This window comes from Pan paniscus, chromosome 15, assembly GCF_029289425.2.
Source record: "Pan paniscus chromosome 15, NHGRI_mPanPan1-v2.0_pri, whole genome shotgun sequence".
Classification (NCBI taxonomy): Eukaryota; Metazoa; Chordata; class Mammalia; order Primates; family Hominidae; genus Pan; species Pan paniscus.
This window is the reverse complement of record NC_073264.2, coordinates 65,365,735-65,383,342: the sequence shown is the minus strand read 5'-3', so window position 1 is coordinate 65,383,342 and position 17,608 is coordinate 65,365,735. Positions and strand designations below refer to the sequence as shown.

Genomic DNA, 17,608 nt, shown 5'->3' with positions numbered 1-17,608 from the left:
CCATATGATCCAGCAATCCCACTGCTGGGTATGCACCCAAAAGAAAGGAAATCAGTATATCGAAGAGATGTCTGCAGTCCCATGTTTGTTGCAGTGCTGTTCACAATAGCCAAGATTTGGAAGCAACCTAAGTGTCCATCCACAGGTGAATATAGATAAAGAAAATGTGGAACATATACACCACTATTCGGCCATAAAATGAATGAGATCCTGTCACTTGCAACAACACAGATGCAACTGGAGGTCATGTTAAGTGAAATAACCAGACACACAAAGACAAACCTCCCATGTTCTCACTTATTTGTGGGAGCTAAAAATAAAAACAATTGCAGTGCCTCATGCCTGTAATCCTAGCACTTTGGGAGGTCGAGGCAGGCAGATTGCCTGAGCTCAGGAGTTCGAGACCAGCTTGGGCAACACGGTGAAACCCTGTCTCTACTAAAATACAAAAAATTAGCTGGGTGTGGTGGCATGCGCCTGTAGTCCCAGCTACTCGGGAGGCTGAGGCAGGAGAATTGCTTGAACCTGGGAGGTGGAGGTTGCAGTGAGTCGAGATCATGCCACTGAACTCCAGCCTGGGTGACAGAGAGAGACTCCGTCTCCAAAAAAGAAAAAGAAAGAAAACAATTGAACTCGTGGGGATAAAGTAGCAGGTTGGTTGCCAGAGGCTAGGAAGGGTAGTGGGAGTGGGGAAAGTGGGAGTCCCAGCTACATGGGAGGCTGAGATGGGAGGATTGCTTAAGCTCAGGAGGTGGAGGTTGCAGTGAGTTGAGATCACACCACTGCAACTCCAGCCTGGGCAACAGAGGGAGACCCTGTCTCGGAAAAAAAAAAAGATGATAAATCAAAGTATTTTAATAAAATTGGGCCATACTAGAGATGTTATTGTTTGAAATCAAATATATGAAGTATAGTTAATAATATAAGTGTAATAGAAGAAAAGGAGCCTTAGAAAGCTTGAAAAACATCGTTGTACTTCATATACATCTTCTTTGCTTACATTATAATGAACAATGCTGCAACAAACATGGAAGTGCAGATATCTCTTTGCAACATGAGAGATTCATGTAGATCTAAGAGACTGTGAAGACTGTTTCAATATTGGAGTTACAATTAGCTTTTTAATTACCTCTTCTGGCCAGCTGTGGTGGCTCACGCCTGTAATCCCAGCACTTTGGGAGACCAAGGCGGGCGGATCACCTGAGGTCAGGAATTTGAGACCAGACTGGCCAACATGGCCAAACCCCGTCTCTACTAAAAATACAAAAATTAGCTGGGCATGGTGGTGGGTGCCTGAATCCCAGCTATTTGGGAGGCTGAGGCAGGAGTATCACTTGAACCCGGGGGGCAGAGGTTGCAGTGAGTCGAGATCGTGCCACTGCGCTCTAACCTAGGCAACAGAGGAAGGTTCTGTCTCAAAAAAAAAAAAAATTACCTTTTCATTGTTTGCTAATGTGTAGAATTCTGCATGTAACATGTCCAGTTTAAAGAATGATTATAGAGCAAATCCCTGTGTAACCAGCACTCAAACAATGAAATAGAATATAATGGCAGCCCAGAATCCCTTTGGGTGGTCCCTCCTGCCACACCTACTTCCCTCCCTGCAGAGGTGGGACAGTCCTCCTTTCTGCCTTCCTTGCTGTGTATGGTTTTACCACCTACACGTGCATCCCTAAACAACGCAGGTTGATTTTCTCTGTTTTTGAACTTTACGTGTTCATGTCTTCTACATATATTTTGCGACTTTTTTCTTTTATGACTTGTTCATTTCATTTATCATTGAGATTCATTTATTCTCCTCACTGAAATTCTGGTTCATTATAGGCTTAATGTAAGATGTTCAGGCCATATTGTTTATTAGAAAGGCACTAAAATGCCCTATTCACTTTCACTTTTGCTTTTCATCTATTTTATTATAATTTCTATTTCTTAACCCTTTCTCAAACCCATGTAGCTGTCCTCATCCTCCCTACCAACACCCCATCCAGACATCTCTCATTTGCACAACTACAGCAGGCTGTCATCTGGTCTCCTGGCCTCATCAGTTTTGCTGCCTCTGATTGGTTCTTCGTACTGCATCTGAAATAATTTTTGAAATATAAATATTCTTAGCTCTTCCTTGCATAAGAGAATTAAAAGTACCATTGTCTTAGAGATTGCTATATAACTAACAAGTTCAAACTCAGGATTTTACTACAATGGGCCTTATTTTCTGTACTTCTGTGTCTTTGAGTTGTTTAGAGTAGCTCTACTTCATAAACTTGGTTCTGGGCTTTTGTGGGAGGTCAGATCTGTTCCACATGTCCCCACGTTCTTCTTGGACCAGTGGCTACCTCACAGGAGCTCAAGAGGCCAAGCCAAACTGTTGGAGCAGCACATCTATTGATATATCATTGGCTATAAAAAGTCCTGTGGTCAAGCCCAACATCAACTGGTAGGGAAGTGTTTGCTCTCTGCGCACTCTAGTACACTGCAGGGTCGCAAGCCTGAGGGAGAGAATGAAGAATTGAGAACGGTAATCCACCACAACTCTTGTCAATAGCAGTACTTTCTGTCATTATTTAGATTGCTAATTTCTTTATTTGTTCCTTTTGTTATTTTATTTGACTATGAATTCCCATAAAAATATTGTATTAAACCCGAAAGAGGGATATATGTAAAAGAATATAAGAAGTTGAATTTGATGACTTGATTTGTAACTCTTGAGTTCTGTGACTTGGAGCAAATCAATTTAATGTTAGTCTTATTTTCCACATCCAAAGGATATATTTTTATATCTCTCTTTTGAGAATTCTAAGAATATGCAGAGAATAACGTATTAGTCAAAAACCAGGATATTGAAATGTTCCTAGGTCTCCTTTACTCATTAACAAGGTGACAATGTAGCTTGACTTTGGCTTTGTACCTGTACTGGTCATTAAGAAGATGTCCCCTATCTCTCAGCTGGAAAGTGTTATCAGTGTTGTTGACCAGGAAGAGATTTAACTAAGAGATCATAGCAATAATCTTTTTTTCCCTCCCACTCTGCTATAGGACATAATGATTATATTTGTCCAGCTACAAATCAGTGTACAATCGATAAAAACCGGCGCAAGAGCTGCCAGGCCTGCCGACTTCGGAAGTGTTACGAAGTGGGAATGGTGAAGTGTGGTGAGTGCTTGCTTCCCTTCTTATTGAATATGGGCCTTGCTAAAAGCCCTGTCCTCTGAGGAACTGGGGACAGGTAGCCGGGAAGAGAGAAGATTTGGGACATAGTAATTAAGTATTTGCGTATTGTCACATTGGAGGGGGCATTGACTTATCCACAGTAACTGCAGAGGACAGAGCTGGGGTGAATGGGAACAGATTATGGGAGGCAGATTTTGGCCCCAGGTAGAGAAGAGCTTTCTAGATTTCAAGTGGTCTGACCACAGAATAGGCCACCAGATGGGTTAGGGGACTTCTAGCCACTGGAATCCTCAAACAGGGCTGGGTGGCCATCTGTCTGTGATCTTGAAAAGTCCAGTTCTAAGGATGAAGTCGTGGTAAATGTCCACGGTTAAAACTCGTGACAAAAAAGTAGAATATCTTGTGGGTTACTGGGGTAGCCATGGGGAGGCTCACACCTATACCCTCGTCTAGCTTTCTAGAAGTAGAAAAATATGTAGGAGTCAGAAACATAATGGAACTATGAAAAGTACATACAGCATAGATTTTGTTCTATGACAGTCATAGGTGTATACATATGTGTATTTAACATATTCACATATGTTCACATGTATTTTGTACACTCACATACATTCACATATATTTTATGCACAAAGAAAAGTGAGCACTTTGGTATATAACTGACAAAGATGCCAACACCCAGCTCTCTCCACCTGGCTAGATTTTGGTTCACTTGTCTGTACTCGCTTGCTTATATGTACTCAGAGCAGTTCTGCCTGTACTTATTCTTCTGCTAGCCAGTATTTTACCCGTGGTTAGTTGTAATTTCTCTGTGTAATTATTTGAAAATTTAAAACAAAAATCTATCACTTTACTCTCTGACAATTTCTTTTTTTTTTTTTTTTTTGAGATGGAGTCTCGCTCTGTCACCCAGACTGGAGCGCAGTGGCCCATTCTCAGCCCACTACCAGCTCTGCCTCCCGGGTTCACATCACTCTCCTGCCTCAGCCTCCCAAGTAGCTGGGACTACAGGCACCTGCCACCACACCTGGCTAATTTTTTTTTTTTTTGTATTTTTAGTAGAGATGGGGTTTCATCGTGTTAGGATGGTCTTGATCTCCTGACCTCGTGATCTGCCCGCCTTGGCCTCCCAGAGTGCTGGGATTACAGGTGTGAGCCACCGTACCCAGCCCTCCCTGACAATTTCTTAGTAGCTTTGCCTCGTGAGCATTCTCTGCCCTTTTCTTTTCTCTGTGTATGTAACAGATTAGAACCCTCAGCTATTATAGTTCAGTTACAGCAGAAGTTCTCTTCATCTGATCACGCTTCTGCGGCTTCCTAGAGTCACTGATGATCTTCATTTCCTCTGTAGAACATCCTGTCAGTGCCCATAGCCTCACAGCGTGTATTATTAGTTATTCTCTCAAACACCTAAACATTTCCATTCCCACCGCTTCACATTATCCTTGTCAGAAACTGGTGGGCTTCTTTTCAAACCTGTTTCTACTCACTGTAATTGTTACATTATAAAATTTAATTAAAATTTACTCAAACATATTATGAATAGGAAAAGACAAGTTTGGTTTTTTTCTGTGAAAGTTTAGTTAAGGCCGGGTGCGGTGGCTCACACCTGTAATCCCAGCACTTTGGGAGGCCAAGGCATGCAAATCATGAGGTCAAGAGATCAAGACCATCCTGGTCAACAGGGTGAAACCTTGTCTCCACTAAAAATACAAAAATTAGCCGGGCGTGGTGGCATGTGCCTGTAGTCCCAGCTACTTGGGAGGCTGAGGAAGGAGAATAGTTTGAACCTGGGAGGTGGAGCTTGCAGTGAGCCGAGATCACGCCACTACACTCCAGCCTGGTGACAGAGTGAGACTCTGTCTGGGGGCGGGGAGAGGAGGAAGTTTAGTTGTAAGTTTTGAATAAAATCTTAAAGGACTAATAGCTATTGAGATAGGTATGGGTGAGACTGGGGGAAAACCCATAAACCTTGGGAGATCCTGAATTCAGAATTCCTTAGAAGTATCTAGCTTCTTGCTCTGTTTTTGTTTTAAAGAGGCTGAAACTGAAAATCCAGAGATAATATCTCATGTGTATGTTTATGCAGAAAAGTGACTTTGTCTAATTGGCCCAGATGCTTAAAGAGAAAGCCTTGGCACTCTGACAAAAGATTGCAAATAAATGTTTTAAGTTTTAAGTTAAACTATTTTAAAGTGAGTAGGTGTGTGTGTTTAAAAAATGATTTCCAAGTTAGTCTTAAGAATGCTTTTATTATACTAGGATCCGTTGCACAGCTATTGCCCTCATGGCTCAAGGCAGTGTATGCAGGGAAGAGCATGGAGGTTGGATCCCATAGAGTCTATGTTTCATTTTCGTTTCATCACTTCTTGCTGACTGTAACTGTGCTCAAACTACTGAATCACTTCTTTGGCCCTTGGTTTTCATGTCTCTGAACAGAGATATCTGCTTCACTTGGTTTTGCGAACAATAAGTATGAAAACATATATGAAGACTTAGCACAATATCTGACACTCAATTTTAGTTTTCCTTCCATTCTCTCTCCTTCCCTGAAAAGCTCATATGAGCTTTGATACAACACTGTTTCATGAGACAGAGTACAGAGGGATAGTTAAAGAAGCTTTCATAGAAAAGGGAATGAGAGAAAGGTTGTTGTATTTAGCCAGAAAGTCTAAGAAAAGACTGTATTCTCTTTGGAGATTACGGAAGAAATGAGATGGGTTGTTGCACATATACAATGGGATATTTTGCCCTTCACTGACCATAGAGAAAGATCATTAGAGATGAACTTTCTTAACTCTGTCTCTCTCCTTTCCCATCACTCTTCTTATCTGCCTTCCCCAAAACCCTCTATGCATGCTTTTTCTTCTATCAGGTTTGGAGGACTAGAGATTCTACCTGCTTGTTGGATCCTCCTGCACCATCCTGCTTCTTTTATTTTGAAACCATGTAGTCTGTTATCACCCTTTTCTTCTGAATTTCTGATCTTGTCTTTTCTACTGAAGTATGGATGTGGTCATATAATGATAGGACAACACCCACCTAGACTAACTTTATGGATGAAACTTCATTATAAGGATATACTGAAATGTAAGGAGCCAGGAAATCCATCTGAATAGCCATGTATTTGGCCTATATCCCCATATTGGGACAATAGCTCAACATATTTTGGGTGCCATATCTTTATATACCTGCTGTATACTCTTCTGTGAAAGGGTTTTGATAGGTAGGTAGTATAAAATAGTGGTTAAAAGCACCAGCTCTGGATTTAGGCTACTGCTTGGGTTTAGATCCTGCTTCTGCTATTTTCTAGCTGTGCCATCTTAGACAAGTTATTTGAGCTTATGTTTGGTTCCTCTTCTGTACATTGGAGACAGTAATAGTTCCTGTACTGTAGGGTAGGTGTCAGGATATGTGCAATATGCAATGCCTGGTGCATAGAAGCTTCCAGTAGACATTAGCTGCCATTTAGTGTCATTTATCACTACGATCATCATCATCTTTGGCTGGGGCTATTTACCACTGCCTAATATGGAGCACTCGATTTGGTGGAGCTGCTCATTAAGCTCACTCAGAGGCAGCTGCCTAGGTTACAATGTCAAAGCCACAACACTAGAAACATCCTTGATAGAAAAATGAGCTCCTTGTCAAGGGCTTTATTTATTGAGTCTAGAACCCCCAGAATTCACTACAGGACCTAGAATGTTAGACTTTGTCAGTGAAAATTTGTCAAGTAAATTTGAACGTATGAATTCAAAATCTCTCACTTTGGGTATGTAAAGGGTATATAAATCTGTTTTGTAAATTCCTTATCCTTATATACTCTATACTCTACAAAAGAGAAATGTATGATCAGAAAGGTGCTTTTTTTTTTTTTTTTTTTTTTTTTTTTTTTGAGACAGGGTATCACTCTGCTGCAGCCCAGGCTGGAGTGCAGTGGTGCAATCTTGGCTTACTGCAACTTTTACCTCCTCGGGCTCAATTGATTCTCCCACCTCAGCCTCCCGAGTAGCTGGGACTACAGGTGTGTGCACCACCACGCCTGGCTAATTTTTGTATTTTTTGTAGAGACAGGATTTCACTATGTTGCCCAGGCTAGTCTTGAACTCCTGGGCTCAAGTGATCCCTTTGCCTCAGCCTCTCAAAGTGCTGGGGGATTACAGGCATGAGCCACCTTGCCTAGCAGAAAGGTGCTTTTTAAAACTATACCTTTTGCAGCAAACCACCATGGCATGTGTATACCTATGTAACAAACCTGCATGTTCTGCACATGTATCCCAGAACCTAAAGTATATTAAAAAACTAAGAAAAACATACATTTTGCTCCATTTTATCCTGGGTGTATAATTGACCTTAGCATTCTGCTTGATTACTAATAAAATGAATTGTATTTTAGGCCTTTAATTCTTTTAGCAGTAAATTTGGTTCAAATTTTCTGAATAAATAGAACCCTTTCTTCTACTATAACTAGTCAATGTTAAGAGGAAATTCTGACAAATTTTCCTGGGAGCCAATAATTTAAATTTGTTCACATTTTCTAACTAAGATTTATTTTTAAAAATGTAAACAATTGATTTAGTGAATAAACATAATGATGGGTGTATAAAACCAAGCATTTTGCAGATTTCAACTTTTAGGGTTTGTTTTTTTAAGGGAAATTCATATAAAAGTTATAACCATGCTAATGACATCCTTACTTACAACATGTCTTTCTTAATTTCCATTTTACATTTTTGTCTTTAACCAATGAAAACTTATAAAGATGTTGGTGCTCAAATGTATAGGGATTTGGAAGTTATATTTTTGTTGTTGATTTCCATTTTTCTTATCATCCGAGAATATGATCTGAATAATACCTATTTTAAGATTTTCTTCATTGCCTAGTATGTGATAATTTTTGCAAAATATCTATGGCCTTTGTAGATCAAGCTTGTTAATTATGTGGTTCAAATATTCTGCATTCTGACTTTTTGCTCTTTCAGCTGTTGAGAGACAGGTTTAAATAGCCCATTATAATACTGCATCTGTCAGTTTCTCTTTTTCTTTCAGTTACTTTTTGTATTGTGTTTGGAGGCTGTGTTTTATTGTTTGTCTATTTATTTATTTATTTATTTATTTATTTATTTATTTTTTCAACCCAAGTCTTGCTCTGTCACCCAGGCTGGAGTGCATGGCACGGTCTCGGTTCACTGTGCCTCCTGGGTTTGTGCGACTCTCCTGCCTCAGCCTCTTGAGTAGCTGGGACTACAGGAATGCACCACCATGCCTGGGTAATTTTTGTATTTGTAGTAGAGATGGGGTTTCTCCATTTTGGCCAGGCTGGTCTCAAACTCCTGACCTCAGGTGATCCGCCCACCTTGGCCTACCAAATTGCTGGGATTACAGGCGTGAGCCAGCGCACCTGGCCTTTGTTGTTTTGGAGTATATGAGTTTAGAATTATTTATCTTTTTAAAATATTCTAGCGATGAGTCTCCTTATCTATAATACTAATTTTTGCCTTAAAGTTTATTTGGCTGGTATCAATAGAGTAATGTCAATTTATTTGGTTAATTTTGCCTGTTATATATTTTTCTATCTGTCTACTTTGTTTTTCTATATGTTAGGTATATCTCTTACACCTAATCTATGTCTAGATTTAAAAATATGTATAATTTCAGAGTCACTCTTAAATGGTCAATTTGGTATTTTTTGTTTATTGTGATACCTGATATTTGGGTTCATTTCTATCATCTTATTTTGTGATTTAAAAAATTTTATTATGTATTTCCTACTTCTTCCCTTTTAGGAGTTGATCACATTTTTATGTTTTCTTTTTCTTCTTTTGCTGGTTTAAAAGTCATACATTCTGTTTCAATTCCCTTTTATCTTTTGAGACAGAGTCTCGCTGTGTCGCCCAGGCTGGAGTGCAGTGGTGTGATCTTGGCTCACTGCAGCCTCCGCCTCCCAGGTTCAAGTGATTCTCCTGCCTCACCTTCCTAAACAGCTAGGATTACAGGCATTTGCCACCATGCCCAGCTAATTTTTGTATTATTAGTAGAGATGGGGTTTCACCATGTTGCCCAGGTTGGTCTTGAACTCCTGGCCTCAAGTGATCCGTTCCCTCCCGCCCCACCCGCCGAAACCACCTTTGGCCTCCTAAAGTGCTGGGATTACAAGTGTGAGCCACCATGTTTGGCCATGTATCAATTCCTTTAATGACGTTTATGTTTTGTAACGTGTTCTTGATTAATTTGAGAATTTAAGCTTCTATCTTCCCAAAAAAGAATCTTAGAAATTCTAACCAAAATCATTCCTCTCTGATTTTGCATGTTATTGTTTGTTATTTTGGTTCCACCTTGTTTCTATATCACTAAAACTTAATTATTGGGCCAGGTGTGGTGGCTTATGCCTGTAATCCCAGCACTTTCAGAGGCCAAGGCAGGAGGATCACTTGAGCCCAGGAATTCGAGACCAGCCTGGGCAACATGGTGAGACCCTGTCTTTACAAAAAATACAAAAATTAGTCAGATGTGGTGGTGCACACTTGTAGTCCCAGCTATCCAGGAGGCTGAGGTGGGAGGATCTCTTGAGCCGGGGAGGTTGAGGCTGCAGTGAGCTGTGATCATGACTGTACCACCATACTTCAGCCTGGGTGACAGAGACCTTGTCTCTTAAAAAAAAAAAAAAAAAAAAAAAAAAGTAAATCCAAAGAACAAGCATATAAATCAACTTTGCTAGTAATTAAAACATACAAAGTAAAGCGAGATGGTTTAGTTAGATTAGCAAACATTAAAAATGATTTTTAATGCCCAATGGGTTCTGAGAAAACAGTCAAACTATTGAGGACTGGGTAACATAGTAAGACCCTAGTTCTACAAAAAAATTTAAAAGTTAGCTGGGCATGGTGGCATATTCCTGTAGTCCCAGCTACTCAGGAGGCTGAGGCAGGAGGATTGCTTGAGTCCAGGAGGTGAAGGCTGCAGTGAGCTATGATTGCATCATTACACTCCAGCTTGGGCAACAGAGCAGGACTCTGTCTCAAAAATACAATTAAAATAGTGTAGATACTACAATCTAATTTTGTGTATAAAGGCTGGGTGCAGTGGCTCACGCCTGTAATCCCAGCACTTTGGGAGGCCAAGATGGGCAGATCACTTGAGAATCAGGAATTTGAGAGCAGCCTGGCCAACATGGTGAAATCACATCTCTACTAAAAATATAAAAATTAGCCAGGCGTGGTGGCGGGCGCCTGTAATCCCAGCTACTTGGGAGGCTAAGGCAGGAGAATCACTTGAACCCGGGAGGCTGAAGTTGCAGTGAGCCAAGAATGTGCCACTGAACTGCAGCCTGGGTGACAGAGTGAGACTCCGTCTCAAAAATAAATAAATATTTTTGTGTATAAAACATGGAAAAATATGGTGGCAGGCACCCGTAGTCCCAGCTACTTGGGAGGCTGAGGCAGGAGAATGGCGTGAACCCGGTAGGTGGAGCTTGCAGTGAGCCGAGATCACACCACTGCACTCCAGCCTAGGCGACAGAGCAAGTCTCTGTCTCAAAAAACAAACAAACAAACAAACAAACAAAAAACATGGAAAAATAAAAGCATTAAAAAGACTGAAAGAGTTTATGCCAAAATTTATTCTCTTCTATATTTTCCAGATTTTTTCACTTAATTTGTTATTTGAAATATACTTGTTTTGTGTAAGTATAAGGAAATATATACATATGCACGCATGCATATAAACATTTTAAGAATGTGTTATAATAAAAGTATATTATTTGATACCTTTGGAAATATCCCCATTTTTCTACCTGAAGAAAATTCCTAATTTCATGGTTTGGAAACAGGTTTATGAGCACTCTTTATAGAGAAACGGTGTTAGTATCTATAGATGACCTGGAAATGGAGACCTAAAAAGTTTCTGAAAAGTTATGTCGTTGGTTTTGCTAGTATGGTCACGACCATAGTAATCTTTGGTACGTGCCCCACAGGCTCCAGAAAATAAAAGTCAAGCTGCTTTTGCTTGACTGCGGTTTTACCCTGGCAATTCGAATGACTCTGCTTTCCTCTTCAGGCTCCCGGAGAGAGAGATGTGGGTACCGCCTTGTGCGGAGACAGAGAAGTGCCGACGAGCAGCTGCGCTGTGCCGGCAAGGCCAAGAGAAGTGGCGGCCACGCGCCCCGAGTGCGGGAGCTGCTGCCGGACGCCCTGAGCCCCGAGCAGCTAGTGCTCACCCTCCTGGAGGCTGAGCCGCCCCATGTGCTGATCAGCCGCCCCAGTGCGCCCTTCACCGAGGCCTCCATGATGATGTCCCTGACCAAGTTGGCCGACAAGGAGTTGGTACACATGATCAGCTGGGCCAAGAAGATTCCCGGTAGGGCTTTCTGGCTATCAGTTTTCCATGTACTTGTAGAAAGGCCGGCCGCTAATATTTAAGGGGCAAGAGTACAAAGTTAGAGGTCCATGAGCTGTGCCTAGATATTTAACAGGTCCTCAGCTGGATTTGTAACTTTTAAGTGCAATATGTTCCTTCCTTCTGTCTTGGCATACCTACCTTCAACAAGGCCGTGTTCTGATTTAGAATTCTGAGACTCTTCTGAGTTCTGTACCCAACATGGTAGTGCAGAAAGAGTTGTGCATGGCCCAGCCATTTCTATTCTTGACTGCCTTCTTTTCCCATGGCTAGATGCATCCCATACCACCTTGCACAAACCCTATCCTGTGTGTCCACATCTGCTACAGACACTCACCTGTTGGCCACCTCTCATGCCTAGAGGTGGTCTGGGAGGATGGACCCAGGGAACCTACCCAGGCTCTGGAATTGGGCTTGGGGTCATTTGGGCAAGAATCCTAGAGTCCTGGAACCTGGAACGTGGTTAAAATGATAGACTCCACATTGACCCATTTCTTGGCTGTGGATTCCTCACCTTGAAAGGAGGGGCATGGTTGGGTAGGGTGGGGTAGAGTACAGTATGACTAGTTTGAAAGTGAAAGGTTTGTCAGATGCTAAATAGAATTTTGTAAATTATTGTTCCAGTAGAGAATCAATATTATGTACATAAATGAATATGTATGGACAAACAGAGTAAATCAGTGGTTGAAGTTACACGAATCATCAATGGGCCCATAAACCTGGAATGCCATCAAGTTAAAAATGAGCTTAGTTACTCATGAGTTGTCACTTGGAACCTGCGTTTTCCATCCTCCAAAGTGATCACTTCTCTCAAGCCCATTTGTAATATATATCTGAAGTGCTGTATGATGCTAAAATTACCAGCTAATTATCATTTGACTTGGTGTTTCTGTGGAGGAGTGAATCTAGGATTCTAACCTAGAGTGGCAACACCCCACGATCCACCTGTGACAGCTTCTCCATGCTGTTCTTTACAGTCCTTGAAGAAATGAAGTCTCTTACAAGTTCTGAGCCACTGGGGGCATTCCCATGGCCTGGAGGGCAGCGACTGCACTGGGCAAGCTGTAAAGATGAGGAGGGATGAGAAGCTGGGGGAAGAGAAGTTTTGGGTAAAGAGCCTGGGGAACTGAGGCCTACGGTGACAGTATCATTTGGGGACTTTTGTTGGCCTGGGCCCATTTCTTCTGAGCTTCCTGAGGATTTTTGGTTTCTAGTTGTATTTTATTTTGTCTAGCATCTTCACCTTTGCCAGAATTATTTTATTTTCTCTGCTTTTTCCCAGGGGAGGCAATACTGATGCACTTTCCTCTAGTTTTTGCTTTAAATGTATTCCAAACACGATTTTGCAGGACCACACATGGTGAGCAGTGGTGAAATTAATTATTGCTGAAAGCTGTGCCCCTTCTTTGTGCCATAAGAAATCTGAACTCTTAAACTGCATTATTCCTTATTCAAGCCTGGTGTTTTGAAAAGTTTTCAGGAAACGTAGACATAGTCTGAAGGCGTGATTTTTTTTCCCCTCTCTTAGCTGGCATAGTCATTGTCCAAACCAAAAAATATATATTAAAATATCATCTAGCCTTGATCTTGTTGAATATCTACAAGATTAAGAACCGTGATCTCTCTTGGGTAGGCTTATTGTCAATCACTATGGGTGAGACTGGGAAGGTATATACACATTAGGGACCTAAACTGAGCAAAGCATGTGGATTTGGAAAGTATTTATCCATCTTTACGTTCATAACACCATTACATTCTCCTTGAGGCAGATTTGCGTTATAATTGTTCAAAGACTTGAACCACGTGTGTTCTCTCTGCTGTAGTTTCCTCATCTGTAAAACAAGAATGATAAGAGATCCTGCCTATAAGACATTCTCAGAGATAGGCATTGTTACCCCCATTTTCCTATGAGAAAAACAAAGACTTAATGGGAGATTAAGTGAACAGCTAGAAAGAGGCTGAGCTGGGGTTCGAACCAGAGTCCATTTCACTCCAAGGCCGTGTCTTTTGTTATCATATTTATATTACATGGCCCTCTCCTTTTATCATGGCTTGTGAAGGAAGCCCCGGTGTTCTCTGCTTTGCTTTTGAAGTGCTTCCCTCCCCAGAGATTACCTGTTTGCAAACAGTACTGTGACCAACATGGGTTATTAGGTTGTCAGGACCTGCTTCGTTATTATATTTGCTCTTTATTTATTTATTTATTTTTGAGACAGGGTCTTGCTCTGTTGCCCAGGCTGGAGTGCAGTGGCGTGATCTCAGCTCACTACAGCCTCGACCTCCTGGGCTCAAGCGATCATCCCACTTCAGCCTCCAGAGTATCTGGGACTACAGGCACCTGCCACCATGACCAGATAATTTTCTGTAGAGATGGGGTTTCTCCATGTTGGCCAGGCTGGTCTCAAACTCCTGGGTGCAGGCAATCCACCCACCTTGACCTCCCAAAGTGCTGGGATTACAGGTGTGCTTGGCTATATTTGCTGTTTAGGATAGAATCACCCAGAAACAGTGCTTCTACCCAGAAGAAGGATCTTAACACTGGATAGGAAATTTTAATCAATCAGAGAAATCCTTGCAGTTGAGGCCTTGGTTTTCTGTGAGGGCTGGCACTGCTCTCTGCAAGCCTCCAACCCCAACCTCCACCTACCCCATCCCCCACCTACCCCATCCCCCACCCCTTCTGATCCCAGTCAAGGATTGGGTCAGACAGGCAGGTCTTCTGACTGGCAGCCAAGCATCAACATTCTCAGTAGTGCAGAGGAATTATCAGGACACAGCTAACAAAGATCAGTTCTGAGCCGAGGTCGTAGTGCTTGACAAACTCTAAATGAAGTATATTTGTCTCTAGAAGGGGTCCAAGACTGGAAACTAAGTTGCACAGCTTAACTTCAAAGTTTTCTTCCTTTAATGAGCAGTTAATCACATCTATAAAATATCAACTTCCTAATGGTTTGTGTTTTCTTAGTGTTTTAACACTTGCCATTCTGTCTCTACACACACAGGGAGCTGAGGAGGAGGGGTGGGGGTGTCTCACCGCCTCTTGCTTTCCCCAGGCTTTGTGGAGCTCAGCCTGTTCGACCAAGTGCGGCTCTTGGAGAGCTGTTGGATGGAGGTGTTAATGGTGGGGCTGATGTGGCGCTCAATTGACCACCCCGGCAAGCTCATCTTTGCTCCAGATCTTGTTCTGGACAGGTGAGAAAAAATACATTGTGTTTCTTCTCTGACTTGTTTGAGTAAGGTGCTTAGTGAGTGGGAACAAAGTCCTGGGTGCTGCAATTAAAATCTCACACTTGCAGGGCAGAGGATGATAGCATCATCAGCTCCTTCACTGGGTCAAGAACCAGAGAAGGAGAGAGTTGGGTCCAAGGATTCAGGGTCCTGTGACTCATTTTTAATCTGTGGTGCAGCAGCATTTACAGGCCAGCGCTTTAATAGGGGACTGTATCCCGTAGGTATGTGGCCACTATGTGTATAAGTCGACACAGATTTTTCTGCATTAAAAATTCCATTTTCAGGTTATAATCTTAAGTTGTCCTGCTGTTTTTTGTACCTATAGTGACCAATTATATCTGGAGCTTTCTGGACAGGTGATAAAATTCTTAGAAATGTGCCAAGTTTATTTTCACATGCTTTAACTCACTCTTTTGTTTTTTTTGTTTTGTTTTGTTTTGTTTCTGAGATGGAGTCTCTCTCTGTTGCTCAGGCTGGAGTGCAGAGGTGCAATCTTGGCTCACGGCAACCTCCGCCTACCGGATTCAAGTGATCCTGCTGCCTCAGCCTCTCAAGTAGTTGGGATCACAGGTGTCCACCACCACGCCAGGCTAATTTTTCTATTTTTAGTGGAGAAGTGGTTTCACCATGTTGGCCAGGCTGGTCTTGAACTCCTGACCTCAGGCGATCTGCCCACCTCAGCTTCCCAAAGCGCTGGGATTACAGGCGTGAGCCACCATGCCCGATCTGCTTTAACACATTCTAATGCATGTACTATATAGCATTTTTGGCAATAGCGGTGGAAGGAAGGGTTACTAAAACTACATGAAACTTAACAGAAAATGGGACGTGATGCTGTATCTTGGTTGTGTTTGATTTTCTTTTAAAGATGACACAGAAAAGGAAACAATTTTTAATTGACTTAGGTGAACTGTTTATGGAGGGAAAGCTGGACTGTATAAAAATACTCAAGCTTTTTAGCAGGAAAGTAGAACACCTTCTTGGTGTAAATTCGAGCAGTTCGAAATCTTCTTGGAAATTGATTTCCACATCTCTTTTATGGAAAAAGTGCTAGTGTTGAATGTTCAGCCACATCTGACTCTGCATAGCGTGGGAGGATGCCTAGTGTCTACCCCAACTCTTGCATTATAATCCTGTTACCACTTTAGATCATCAGAAGACCCTGTGTTACACAGATGAAGAGTGATGCCCCAAGGTATCAGTCCCCATTCTGCCTTTTGTCATGGTTGACAATGTTATTGAAAGAGCACTGTTCTGCATAATGGTGTTTTGATAGAGAACAGATCCTCTGAGAAGAGCTGGAGGACTGATGTGACTTGAACAGGAGCAAGCCCAGGTGGTAAACCATGGAGGGAGGCTCTGGAAGACCAGAGAAGTGCAGGGCACAAGACCCTTCAGTAACCTATTGGCTTGTATGTGCTTGGCAGCACCTTATGCATTTAACTTATGTCAACACATTTAATCTTCACAATCTTCCTGCCCCCTTTGAGGGAGTAGGATCCATTATTATCTCTATCATTCAGATATTGGAAATGGGAGATTGAGAAACCTGCTTACAGGTAGGAGAATAGGTGGTGGAGCTGGACTTGGGGGGTTGCCAAATGGCAAACTAACTCTCTACTTTATTCTACCTGTTGTCATGGGTGACAATGTTGACAAAGAGCACATTCTGCAGAAGAGAGATGTTTTGGTAGAGAACAGCCATGTTCTACTTGTAACACACTGCAGAAACCCACTCTCCCCACTGTCATCTCAGGGTACCATGTCGCAAGGCAGGCTGAAAAGCCAAGCACCTAGCCAAGCCATTGCTCTCATTCATTCATTGTATTCTGCTTGGTGTTTTAACTGGGGCCAAATATACATATGTATAAATATACACATATAATTTTCCTTGAAGTTAGTCCTAGGAACACATTCCATCCCTTGACAAATAATTTGCAGACTTTGGGATTATTTTATCTTTTGTCTTGATTTCTAAATTGATGCCAAATTTAGTGTTTATTTTTGGTGACTATTTCATTCCTGGTTTTTAGTACAATTAACTCTCCACTCTCCCATTTCTCTGTATGCGTTCTTTAATTCCTGTAATTGTGTGTATACATTACTATAAGTGGACACAAATCCTGGAAAAATATTAGGCCTACATTTTAGTTAATAGAAGAAAAGTTATTTTTCTTACAAATTATTTCTAATAGACTTACACTGTCTTTATAACTTAAGTGAAAGTATTATGTTGTAAAACATAAATCCAGTATATTTGATTGAGTATAGAAGAGGAATTCTTGGGAATTATAAATGCATTCACGTTGAGCAGGCATTTTTTTTTTGGAATGACTACTGGTGTTTATTTGTTGTTGCAATTTCTAGTAGTTTTTGTTTGTTTGTTTGTTTTTCGTTTTTGAGATGGAGTCTCGCTCTGTCACCCAGGCTGGAATACGATGGCATGATCTCAGCTCACTGCAATCTCCGCCTCGCAAGCTCAAGTGATTCTTGTGCCTCAGCCTCCTGAGTAGCTGGGATTACAGGCATGTGCCACTATGGCTGGCCAATTTTTGTATTTTTTTTTTTTTTTAGTAGAGATGGGGTTTTGCCATGTTGGCCAAGCTGGTCTCGAGGTCCTGACTTCAAGTGATCCCCCAACCTCAGCCTCCCAAATATTTGGGATTACAGACGTGAGTCACCACGCCCAGCCTACAGTCTCTAGTATTTTTAACACATTAACTTTCTGAAGTCTGGAACTTGAAGTCTAAGATAGTTCAGTTACTTAGTCCTCTCTTATACAGATGAATATACTTTTATGTAATAGGTGTATTTG

General features: G+C 41.6%; 1 protein-coding gene across 11 annotated transcripts in view; it reads left to right on the top strand.

The window, feature by feature from the left end:
- Window positions 1-17,608, top strand: part of ESR2 (estrogen receptor 2) — a 111,473-nt gene that overhangs the window by 66,849 nt on the left and 27,016 nt on the right. For all 11 annotated transcript variants that reach the window (XM_055097690.2, XM_055097692.2, XM_055097687.3 and 8 more), the window contains 3 exons: window positions 3,034-3,150; window positions 11,224-11,523; window positions 14,616-14,754. In XM_055097690.2, the coding sequence (XP_054953665.1) occupies window positions 3,034-3,150; window positions 11,224-11,523; window positions 14,616-14,754 (556 nt within the window). The remainder of the gene's footprint in view (window positions 1-3,033; window positions 3,151-11,223; window positions 11,524-14,615; window positions 14,755-17,608) is intronic.